This window comes from Ambystoma mexicanum, chromosome 1q, assembly GCF_040938575.1.
Source record: "Ambystoma mexicanum isolate Mex_15411 chromosome 1q, UKY_AmexF1_1, whole genome shotgun sequence".
In the NCBI taxonomy this organism is placed as follows: Eukaryota; Metazoa; Chordata; class Amphibia; order Caudata; family Ambystomatidae; genus Ambystoma; species Ambystoma mexicanum.
The window spans coordinates 838,831,150-838,844,119 of NC_090922.1; the positions used below are offsets into that span (position 1 = coordinate 838,831,150).

Sequence of the window (12,970 nt, forward strand, 5' to 3'; positions counted from 1 at the left end):
ATCGGGACTCTAAGTCGTCACATTTCCCTCATAGTTTGCCCATCTCGCCTTTCAATAGGGTAATCTCACGAGTCTTTTGACCGATAGAGTCCTCATTGTTGCTGATCCTTGATTCAGCCTCTGTCACACGCACGCTTTCTTTCTCAACACGGGCTTTCAATGAAAATGAACCAATGGTGGCGACGATGTAGTCTGATTTCACATTGACTGACATGAACCCACTTTGTAATGTGGTAAGGAACTGCTCATATCTGGCATTCTCGGGTGAAGTTGATGGGGGCTCAGCCGGTGGTGGTGGTGTTGTAACTGGAGACTGGCTGCTTGTAAAGGAGTCCATGGGCCTGGTTTTCTTTTTCTTGGAGCCGGCTCCTTTGGTCATCGCTGAGTAATTGGGGCATAGGTGTCAATTGGCTTCGCACGTGGCTGGCACACAAACGCCTTCACAACAAGGACAGGTTGCTGTGGATATCCGTTGTGGTTCTGCAACAACCCACAGTTTATCTGGCCCCCAAAGCGCCAATAGTACTTGAGGCACTTAGATTGGGCTTAGTTCTCGTAGAAGTCCTGTTTCAGAAAATTGTATGACAGGGTTCGAGTGCTCGTGTATGACTTCGGTCAAGCACCAGGCCAGTTATTTCTTGTCAACAGGCGATTCAGGCTATGTGGAATTTTCATAACACAAAGAGGCTAATTCATAGGGCCATAAATAGATACCACTATCACGTCAGCGAGTGTTGGATCCCTTGCCCGTGCAATATTATATTACTAGAATGGGTTGTGCCTTCTCACGTAACCACATCAATGAGATTTTTTTGCCGCTGTTACTCTGCCTCGGCAAACCTTACATCATGTATTATTCCAGCAGTGTCCTTAATTACACTGTGATTATGTTCATAGTAGAAATCATCCACTACTCTGTTCTGCTGCGCCTGAATGGGTAGGCAGTCTGAGGCAATTCTGATGATTAACACCAGCTGGATATCGCGACTCCGCAGGCCCCTGCAATGTTTTGCTTACTGGATGGTTGCAGCGGTCTTCTCAACTCCAGCAACGGAATCGCCCACACGTTGCAGGTCACGGAGGATAAGCCACCTAGGAATCGCTGCACTTTCTATGGGTGATCAACAGCCTGTCTGAATGGTATTGATTCACTTGAATGTATTGTGCCCTCTCACGTACACCCAGCGAATATCCAGCGGTTCTTCTGTATTTCCTTGGGTATTTCGTCAAGGTCCCGTCGTCCGGCTCGTGGTATGGTGACCCAGACGGGTCTTGTAACATATACTGATGTACAGCACCCTCTCTTCCTGGACTTCACCGGGGGATCTCATCCATGTAGCGCACCACACAGTCAGTGGCTATACCAGATTCTGCTACCACTGTCACAAGTTCTTAGGGTAGTTCAGGCATAGGTCACCCACTTTGCTCCGCTGCCCCAATTAGCTGAATTGGCAAACGTGGGCAGTTCTGATGAATAGGGTCAATTGTGTATTGCAGCTCCCCAGGCCCCGTCGGCGTGTCTCTCACCGGATATTTGGAGTGATCTTCTCGACTTACATCAGCACAGAATCACCCACACGTTCCCAGCCATGGATGAAGAGCCGCCCAAACATCGCCGCACCATAACGGGTGTCGAACTCTCTATCCGTACAACATGGTAGTACTTGAATGAACTGTGCCCTATCATTTAAGCCCAGCGAGGAGTTTGTGTTCAGGCCGTTTGCACCCTGACTCCCCGGGTCTCATTCCAGGCGTCGTCAACGCTGTGCATATTATTCATAGACCCAGTGGCTTTATTAGTGTGGCTATTCCAGTACCTTCTTGCCAGTGTGCGTCTTCAAACAACTTTATTGCAGGCTTCGGTCCAAAGGATATGTGCCAAACCGCTGCTGTCTGTTACCTCAAGCGGTCTGCCCATGCAGACCGGTGTCTCTCGCCGGGGTATTAGGACGAGAGCCTACTGCAGCTGTCCCCGTCGCAGCGGCCCACCAGTCACCCATGCCTTTCCCAATGTTGGTCCGATGGGTGTCGACTCAAGCAGGCAGTCGAACCGCCAATGGCGTGCAGGTTGTTAGGAAGCAACTAGCTGGGAGTCTTTATCTGCGCGATCAGGCAAGCGGCCCCCGCAAGCACTTTCCGGGTAGTACTGTCGCTCTCCTACCTGCGGCCAGGCAGACCTCCACCGCTGTGGCCGGGGCGGGGTGCTGCATCTATCGCTGGCCACTGCGCCGTGGAGGCACGCACATCCAGCTGGTCCCCAGGGTGCGGGCTTAATGTCAGGTGAGCTGAACGCACACCATCAGTGGAACCAGCGTCACAGGCAGAGCGATATGTCCTCACAGACCTCAGGCACGGATTTGGCAGGGCTTAAATCCATGTGCCGCTCACTTAGCTACCATATATTGCAGATGTTGACTCAGCCGCGACGGCGATGGTCTGAGTCGCTGCCACCAGGCCGGTAGATAGGTAGTGTCGTGGTGGGAGCGGCACCTCCAGTGTAGACCCCAATCCAGAAAGGCTGCTGCGTATGGTGTGGGAAAGCCTGTGCTCCGCTCCCAGGTGGCTGCACAGACTCCACCCACTTTGTGGCCTCAGAGCGATTCCCAGCCAGCAGGCTCGAGTCGCCACAGTGCAGTACTCTCTTCCGGCTTCTCGCTCCGGCCGCACACCGCCGCAAACGCTGAGTTTCACACAATGGACTTTCCAGCTCAATATTGTCCGTTATCATCTGGGATTTTCGCAGGAGGTACACCCGCAGTCAGGGTTCAGGCACACGTCGTGTGGGATACTCGGGTGGCTCCAGAGCAGGATCTTTGTTGCTTAAGGAGGAGAGAAGCTCTCACCTCAGGCAGCCATCTTGTGTGCGTGCAACAGCGCCCCCCATATTCATACCATTGTTAAGAGCTTCTCATCCATACAATGTTCAAGGTGGCATATCGTCCGATACAAAGTAACGCCTCAGCACTGCACATGGGGTGGTGTGTGCTGATCTCACAAAAGGAAAAGCTATAAATGATTAAAAAAAAGTATTCCTCTAACCTTGAGAATAGTAGTTCTTAGGGAAAATAAAAGAATGTAGAAAGGAGAGCCCAAAGGGCTCCCTGCAACACTGCACAAAAGCTGCTCTGTTCTGCAAAAGTGAAACACAGATGCCTTTAACTAGTATGGAAGAAAGCAAGACTCCATAAAACAAAGTAAAACAACAATGAACTGGGTTACCATGGTGAGAGCAAAAAGAATGAATCAGGGGAAAAAGACTCGCCTCATTCAGGGGAACTAGGAAACGGTCCAAGAGTCCAACAAAAAGTGCTGGGGATCTCACAGGTAGAGGGGATTTGGCATACAAATGAAAAATCTCCCTAGCAGGCCTCACTAAGATTAGGGTCTTGCACTGTCTTTTGTTATTCTGCTCCAGTTTTGATTTATGGTTTGATTTTCATGAGACGTTAGTCCATTGTGGCATTCTTTCTTTGCTAAAAAAACAAGTTGCCTTTATATTTATAAAACAATAAAGTATGTTAAGAGTGGTGGCCAGTGATTACATTACAGGAAGAAATAAAGAGACAATAAACGTAGGGGTAAAAATAACGAATTACAAAAATAAAGAAGGTAAAAAACGACAGGATGAAAAAATAACTAAATATAGGCAATGACATAATATTGCACGTTTGAGTTTAAGTGGGGGAAAAAGTCCAAATATTATAACAAGGAGGAGGAAAAAGAGAGTTGACAGGTATAAGTGGTCACAGGGATTTGGGGGTTGTCCCTTCATAAAGGGTATTTTTCGTTATATATGTATTTAGATGTAATGTCATTGTTAAAATCACATGTAACCGTTAAGAGTATCACAGCCTTGGTGTATATCTTGGTCCCAGTGAAGGTATGTCACAACTGTGAGAAATGCTTTTTTAGGTAGTTAGGGTGAGCTAGTGATAAAAAGGGGCATTTTCCAATGAAAGACATTTTTGATAAATATGTTTATACATACCCTAGAAGGAGGATTAATACATTCTGGTGTGACTAATTGATTTGAGGTGCAATGCCTCAAATTGGACAAAAGGGGCCCACATGTATGTGTTAGGAACAATCATGCAAGATGCTTTGCTTCACTGACATAGACCAAGATGATTCGAAAGGGGTTGAACCCGTCACTGAGGGGGAAGACTTAAAGGAAGACAATGTGATGACAATGTGATGAATCCAATGGTGTCATAACTCCTTTCCCGGCTGTGACCTCCCCTCATGTGGCCAGGGGACGTCAGCCAATACTTGATCCTGTCCCTGGGGCTAGCTATATGAGTGAGGATCACATGGGGGGGAGACAATCTCTGGGGTCATGTATCATCGGATGAGACATGGTATCCCTTTTTCTTCTGAGGGTATCTCACCCATGCCTGATGCATTAATGGCATATTGTTACACCCCATTTCATCCACCTACGAAGAGTGTTGAAAACCTTTTTTTACCAGATCTGTATACAAACCATTAAAAACCAACTTGCTTTGGAAAACCACTAAGAATGTTTGCCCAAACTACATATGCAAGTCATCAAGAATGGACTTCCATTCCCATACGCGCAGGAATACTGGAACAAGGATGAGGGATCAAATAATAAAGATCACCCAAGGCCAGGAGCACAAGGCTAGTTGTTACGGGCGTTTGCCTACAGTGGGGAAATTTAAACAGCTGAAGCAGCTGACCAAGCAGAGCTGCTTGTGGGAGAAGACTGCATCTCTCAGAAGTGACCGAGAGACTGAGGGACTAGAAGGCATTCCGTGGAGCCGACCACAAGGAAGAACATGCTGCTGGGATGCCAGAAGCTGAGAGAAGACATCTGGGCATTTACAGGTGTTCAGAGGTTGTTTCCACCTTACCAGAGCTCTAGAAAGTGCCACATAGCCCTGCAGGAGCCGCCAAGAGAAGCGAACCCAGGAAACAGAAGCAGCCAGCAGGATGCCGAACGCTTGCTGCAGGCTTACCACAGGAGAGACGAGATACACTAGGAAGAATCAGCAAGTCCACCCTTTGTGGTCCACTCTCAATCTAGAACATGCAACAAGCCATCTAACGATCCTCCAACCCTGAAAAAAAACTGGAGAAACATTAACAGCATGGACCTAAATACCAAACTAGAGGCAAAACGATTGTCCAGTATCCTAGATGTAAGCAACATAGAAGAAAGAACAGATGCATTCCTAAAATGTATCAATGGAAACAATATATGGCATTGCACCAGAAAAACTTTTCAGCCCATAAAGCAAAAAATCTGTGGCAAGATGGTTCACGCCCCACCTCACAGCAATGAAAAAAAGAAACAGGAGATTAGAACAAGAATGGAGGAAAAAAAAGAGGTCAGGGCGCACCTCTGCAAGAAAGAACACAGCATGATAATCTGTTATGTGGGAATGTACCCACTCAGTGTCTGTTTTAGCTCACTGTACGTTTCACAAAGGAGGAATATCCATTTGCATATCAGTCTTTGTCGCGCCCACTGGAGCATTCCAGCATCGAAATTCTCTGGCAATCCTCTGTGTTTCGGCCTAGTCGGGTCTCATCATTGAGGTGGAGCTGTGCCTCTCTGAGCACACTGAGCAAGGGGTCCACGTCTGGATAATCCTTGGTAACTTACAGTGACCAACCCCAAGTTCCTTTTACATACAAAAAGAGGTCAGGGCTCCCCTTTGCAAGAAAGAAAACAACATGATAGCCTGTTCTGTGGGAATGTACCCACTCAGAGTCTGCAGCCACATGTTTAGCTCACTGTACCTTTCAGAAAGGAGGAGCATCCATTTGCATATCAATCCTTGTCTCGCCCACTCGAGCAGTACAGCACCAAAATGCTCTGGCAATCTTCCTTTGAATAAGAATAAGAGTAAAGAGTACCAACAGCAACCCCAGACACATGTTTCGGCCTAGTCGGGCCTCATCGGTGTGGTGGAGCTGTGCTTCTCTGAGCACAGTGAGAAAGGGGTCCGCGTCTGGCGGAAAATTGATGAAAACCTACGACTGACACAAAAAAAAACACATATCAAAGACAGATCAAAAAAACACGCTACAATGAAAGAATCGCCAAAACAGGCAATGCCCAAAAAGAAATGTTCTGCATCATAAACAAGATGAGAAACCCATCCATGTGCAACAACTCATCGATACCTACACAAAAACTATGCAGTGACCTCTCCAATAATTTTAGGAACAAAACCACCAGCATTCAGCAAAATATACTAAACAGGCCAAATAATCCAATTACCAACTCAGCCAGCCAACACTGGACCAACGACCAGTCTAAACCGTCTGCCCCAATGTCAACAGATAAGTTCAATAACCTGGTTAGATAAAGCAACAAAGCGGTCTCCCCATCAGATCCCGGGCCACCGGAGGTCTACAAAACCATCCTCACTGAAAAATTACTGGAAGAATACTATCTCAGTCTCTTCTACCTCTCGCTAGAAACAGGAACAGTGCCACAAACCTTTAAATCGGCTTACATCAAACCACTCCTTAAAAACTCCTCGGGAGACATGCAAGACCTTACCAACTACCAACCAATTTCAAATTTCCCAGCTACTAGAAAGCTATGTCTACGAACAAATCCAAGAATACGTGGATAACAACCGTCTGCTAGATCAGGCACAAGTAGGCTTCAGACTCATGCGAGAAACTGAAACAGCCTACTGTCTATCTGGGAGGATCTAAAAACCAACACTGACTCCAACACAATCTCATCACTAATACTGCTCGATCTGTCAACAGCCTTTGAAAAGGTCTACCACGACACCCTCATAAAAAGACTAGAAGATTTCGGGATTGGCAGCACACCTCTTCTCTGGCTAAAGTAATTCCTGACAGAACTGAATCAACTTGGCTAGGACCTTTTAAATCAATAATACACTCTGCATTGAGAGCCCTGGGATTCTAAAGAATAGGACCAGCGACAGGATCGGAGCGTGAAGACCCCGGGTAAGTGACCCGAGGTGATGATTGTGAAGGAACTGAGCCAGGAAGCACATAGGCGGGTTTCGGAGTTAGTATTGGTCTGGATAGGTAGCATGTGGACTCTCCAGTCACTGTGAGCAGAATTCCAGGAGATGCAAGAGCAAAAACGACGGGCTTACAAGGGCCAATGACCCTATGCAGATGATCCATGAGGATTAGGGCAACACAGCAATAACAGCAATAAAGGAGCACATGGGGACTCAGCAACCAGTTCCAAGGTGGACACAAACATTCAGGCAAGTCAGTAGGAATGGTCCGACGATACATCAGTTACATTAGGCGTTCTTAGATGTCCAACGATGAAGCCGCGATGAGGCAGAGCTGCATTAAACCACTCAGATTCCGGCAAGGCAGCAGAGAGGTCCCCATCATAGGTCCATTGAATATTGTGATGACATCAATGTTTCTAGGAGACCATCAGAGGCAGCAGGCATGGAGTTGCAGAAAGCAATACTGGAGGAAAGAGGAAGAAGCACTTGGAGAAAGATTTTTCCAGCATGGAGAGGCATTCACAAAAGACAGGGTGCCACCGGCACAGCAGAGCCGGGATTCACAACCGCGCACCTTTAAAAGGTTTGGTGGTCATCCTGTTAGGATTGGCCAGCCAAATTCCATACATTGGGACAACCACACAAATGTGGATTGCAGTATTTAGGAGACCCTCATTCAATGAAATCTAGGATCCATTTACACATAGGGTGCTATGGCAGCCTCTGTACCGAGCCTACACGGTCAGAACTGACATTTCTGCCATTTCTTATTGTCCATCCAAACCAAAGAAAATGCCACAAACAAAATGGCCCATATGCAGGACTTTTAAAATGCCTTAGTACCCAAATGGCGACCACGTAGGTATTTTGCTACTAACACAGTAAAAAAGTTAAAGCTTGGTGCAATCAAAAATAAAATGTACAGCTGCCACTAGTGTACTCCCAACATGCTTTCTGGGTGAGTGAACTCGCCCAGGGATAAAATGGGGTGCTCAAGGAGCACCACTGCTTGGGTAGCCATATGACCTAATAAAGGCAGCATGCCGAAACGAGTTACAACTGCAAGCGGACTTCAATAGAAGCAAACCAGAAATAAAAGACCATTGCCTTGATAAAGACCCTTCTGGGTTGAAACACGTGTCGGCTGACCACCTTCCTTTTACTATATGTCCACATTTTGGACAATTAAAACCACATATGAAGATGCAGCAACCTGCGTGAGATCCTTTTTATTTACAAGGGTCAAATATAACATAACTTACTGCAAGGTAACCAGTACTTCTTTGTACGAAATTCCCTCAAAGGGGCATTGGGTTTGCCCCTTCCTCCCTGTGACGTTGCAAAGAAACAACAGAGAAAGAACTACAACCACATAGAGCTCAGCATAGGAGCGTTCACATTCTAGAACCCATTTCCTACTACCCAGAAATAAAAGTATACAGATTCAAAGGGTCAGCAAAAGGAACCCCAAAAATTAAATTCTGACCTAACACTAAGCACAACAGGCAAGGATTCTAACTCAGATGTCTATAAAAACACTCAGTCGAACACTTGGAGCACTCTTCCAAAGCAATCGTGGATGATGAGGTTAATGTTTAACTTACAGGGCTCTTGTCAACACAGGAATGCTGTGAGAATAGATCTAATGGAAGGGCAGATCCGGTGTGAAGACAGATTCACTGTGAGGACTGGGTTACTGTGTGAACTGTAACCCTGGAAATAGGACCACTGCAGAGATGGCGGCATACGCCCCAGGGCACGTAAGTGGCGGCCTAAGCCCCGGTCCCTGGACCCGGTCCCTGGACAATGGCCTTACGGAAAGCACTACCTCATGGCCGCCCGGTCATCTGGTCAAGGCAGACTGTCCAGGGTCATCTGGTCCTTAATCTGGGCCCAACCAGCCATCTGGCCGGGACGGACAGACCGGACAAGTTGTGGCTGGTCTGGCTGCCTCCTACATTTGTTTCTGGCCAGACTCTGCAGCTGGGCGGGGAGGTCCATTCAAGGGCATGAGGGGTGCAGTGATGTCTAAAACAAGTGCGAGTAGGAGGGCCGGACAACACCCTGTGGCTTAATGAAGGTGACGGCCAGCGAGTGCCGGCAGAAGTGCAGTCCTGTCGCGGCGGGCGCACCACCAGCCTGTATCGCCAGCTTTGTACGGGAGGTGGAGCATGAACGTGTGTGATAGGACCCAAAAGATGGTGAATTATGCCTGTGCAGGGCAAACCCAGATGAAACTCTGGTGGAGGTTTGTAGCGGTCCTGACGTGCAAATCGGTCATCAGATCTGGGTATAGGGGCGAAAGACTAATTATACCATCTAGTACCTGGTTGACTCCAAAGTTTTCCTCAGGATAGCTGTTCAGAGTGGACCGTACCGGGCCATCTGCTCCTTTCGCCTAGGCTATATCGGCCATCTGACCGGGCAGTCAGACCAGATGGCCCGAGCCACACCTGGACCTGCTTACTCCTACATTTGTCTCCAGCCAGTCGATGGCATGTGTCTTCTTGCGGGGTGGCTGGGTGGCGCAGGCGAGAGACTCCACCTCTGCACACAGAAAGATGCCCCCATAAGGCTGCAAAAAAAACACTAAAGGGTAGTGCTGCTACTTATGGGCTCAACCCAAATGCTTCCTCAAAGGGAGAAAAGCCTTTTAGTTATATTGGGGAACCTTTCTACTTGAACTCAAGGAATAAATCCCAAAGTTAATTGCCCATGAAATTGTCAAGGAAGAAAAACCACACATACACAGTGGGGACTGTTTCATAGAATATGCTTGATTGTATTTAGACAAAAAATAAATAAAATTTCCTTATGTACACTTGCATGTGAAACACATAATGGACTGTAAAAGAAAGCATACGTTGGTGTCAAAGACCAAGGGGCAGCATTAGCCATATCCTGGTCTACAGAATAGTGCAGTTAATGGAAAAAGACAAATTCACAACATAAATTGAAAAAACAACATATATGGTGGGTGTTATTAATTTTGCACCTGCGATTATTGTATTTGATGTCCAAATTGCTGGTACATAAATTTGAATTTACAAAAAACAACATGAATTATTCAAGTGCCTGGAGAATTATACTGGTCATACATCTATCTGATAAATTTAACATGGAAAGGTATGAATAATTCTGATAATCATGTGCCAAAGATAAGGCTGCAAGCCAACCCCCCCCCTGATGATGCCTGGGTGCCCCAATGCAGTTGGTGCCCAGCGGGCCTGAGCGCAGGGCGAGTCTGGCATCTGAGGCCCAAATGGGACCTGGGTCCAGCGGGATTCCCAGGGGAGAGCTACCAGGGCTCCACAAGACAGTCTGGGCCTCCCTGGGTAGGCATCCCAGAGCACAGGGCCTTAACCGACTGGCCCCAGAAGGCCAGAGCAGGATAAGAGTACCACCAAACACAGGCGTATGGGAAGTCTGTAAGGGCTAATTCACGGATCCTGTCCAGGGCTCCCTGAGGCCAGCTGGGGCGATCCCGGTTTGCACCCCACAAGAACTGAGCCTGTGCGCTCGCCCCCACCCGGCTATGGCAGAGGTCCCTGCCATTGGGCGCCCTAGACTTTTACCAAGAGCGAATCTCTTAACACCTTGGCCCCCCATCTGCTGCAACCCCCTTCACCAGCCATTTGTGCGCAGCAACCGACATGAGAGCGAGGGGCCACATGACTCTCCCTGACAGGTTTCCCAGGTACATGCGTGACACCTTGAGTCAGTCCTGCTTTTTGCTTCCAATTGCATACTGGAACTACAAGTCACAGCATGCAGTGCGAAGAAACCCACAGGACTGGATCAAAGATTCCGTATGGAACTGGGAAACTTGGCAGCTACTTGTGTGTTATCTTCTCGTTCTGCGCATCTTTCCAGCTGGGGCCTATTTGAGATGGAATGTGTGTAATGCGTAAGAGAAAGGAAAATTGATACCTATATGTAGTGGGCATGAACTGTAGGTTGGAAGTGTGGGGTTATGGTTGTGAGTGAGGTCTACTGCTGTGGGTGTGAGATCTAGTGCTTTGAACGTGAGTTCCAGGGCACTTGCTGGCTCTGAGGTCTGGGAATGTGGGTTTAAGATTATGAGTCGTGCTGTCAGTGTAACCTCTTGTCAGTTAATGATTGTGTCTAATTCCCCCATTAGATGACTACACCAGTATCTCCAACAAGCCCTGTGACCTGCAATGCACTACTGTGGGTGGAGAGAGGCAGCTGATGGTGCCGGCCCAGGATGGCACTTCCTGCAAGGATCGCACCTACCAAGGGGTCTGCATCAGCGGCAAGTGTGAGGTACCATGCTGAAATCAGGGTTTAGGGCAGGGACAGGATATAGATTACAAAAGATGGAGGATGCTTGTGGTCTCATGCAGAAGGGATGTGACCTAGCAGTTTGGCCAGGACTGACCCTTTTGGGGTGGGACCAAGCCTGATTTGCATATGGTCTTTCCCCTTCTGTCAGGCTGAAAACCCGATGGTCTGGAGGGTTGCCCACAGCTGTGCCAGTAGTTATGACTGAATCAAAACCTTCAAGCCATCACCTTTTGTTTTTTCAGTATACTGCTGCGAACCTCCTGTCCATACCTTGTGCCAACTATCATATTTTTCACTGATAGATGGACTCATTCCCTATAGCCGATACAATAGATCAGCAAGTTCAGCGTTCACTGCTAACGATTTGTATGCCCTCAGCAGGTCACAAGATCAGAACCCAGCTATTTGAATAGAGCATTTCTTCCTTGACAATTTGGTTGTACTAGCTATTACTACAGGGCTTTGAAGCCGGAGGAATCCAGTGTGAAGTACTATATAGTCATATAGCTAAGCGGGTTGGGCATTTGTTGCTGCAATCTGTGTGTGATCTGCAAGTCACATGTTTGAATCGCAGGAAGGCCAACTCAGCCTTTCATCCTTGCGAGGTCGATAAATGAGTACGAACGTTGTGTTCGTAAATATGTTCTATGTAAAGCGCTTTGGCGTAAGCGCTATATAAATAACACATCCAATATCGTAGTAAAACCTGGAATTATTATGTTCCCTTGCCTGCCCATGTCACTTGCTTTGCAGTTTTAATTCAGCCAATGAAATTCAGTTTTTCACTTAAGTATTGTAGCCAGCAATGTGCAACAATGTAGCCGTATATTTGTTCCACTTGCTTACTGACTGGCTAACCTATTTTTTTCTTTTTCAAATACATGTTTTTATTGTGATTTGGCTTCCAAAACTTTACACAGTAATTACAATTTTCAAATGTGAAAAGAAAATAGAAGACATTAAAACAGTAGTTCATCACCATTAATATTTCCTCATGTTTCATCAGAAAGGAAAATACATGTTCCCTTTAGGTTAATATAGGTCTGGACATTATAGCTCTAAAAGAAAACACACTGACTGGCTAACGGTATCTGAATTCATAATGTGTCTGTTTCCTGTCTATTGCTCAGAGAGCTTGATGTCTACATTTGATGTGTCCGATATCTTTTTCTTGTTCCAAGAGTTTAGGGAGCGTGTCTGATTAAAATGCTTCTTATTCATATCTGTGGCTTCCTGGCTTCACAGGGTTATATCCAGGGTCGGACTGGACTACGGGGCAATAGGCTCATGGCCAAACCAAAAACGCAAAATTCTGGTGTGGGACAGTTTCGTGGGTCAAAGCGGTCCACTTTTGTGTCCAATGTGGGCCAGTTTGATGAGTTACTTCACTATGCGGCTAGTAGTTTTGACCATTGTTGCTGATAAATATTCTTCTAAAAAATGCACAATTTGCATCAAATTTTATCAAAAAACTCCCCCTAGGGTACTATTCAAACAGTCTGTCACAAAAAGAATGAATTGCCATTTGCAACTGTGGCCCACTTTCTCATTGGTGCCCGAGACAGTTTTATGACCCAGTTCGGCTCTGGTGATGTCTGAATTGTACATGGCTCAGTCCTGTCACTGTCCCACTTATACTTTTCCCGCAGACTAGAGGAAAAGAAACAGCACAGTTT

General features: G+C 46.9%; 1 protein-coding gene across 7 annotated transcripts in view; it reads left to right on the plus strand.

The window, feature by feature from the left end:
• The window catches only part of LOC138537634 (ADAMTS-like protein 2), a 678,742-nt gene that overhangs the window by 273,401 nt on the left and 392,371 nt on the right, over positions 1-12,970 (plus strand). For 4 of the 7 annotated variants that reach the window (XM_069641465.1, XM_069641464.1, XM_069641466.1 and 1 more), the window contains exon 5: positions 11,128-11,273. In XM_069641465.1, coding sequence (XP_069497566.1) covers positions 11,128-11,273 — 146 coding nt within the window. The remainder of the gene's footprint in view (positions 1-11,127; positions 11,274-12,970) is intronic. The other 3 variants (XM_069641470.1, XM_069641468.1, XM_069641467.1) reach the window with 1 other exon arrangement.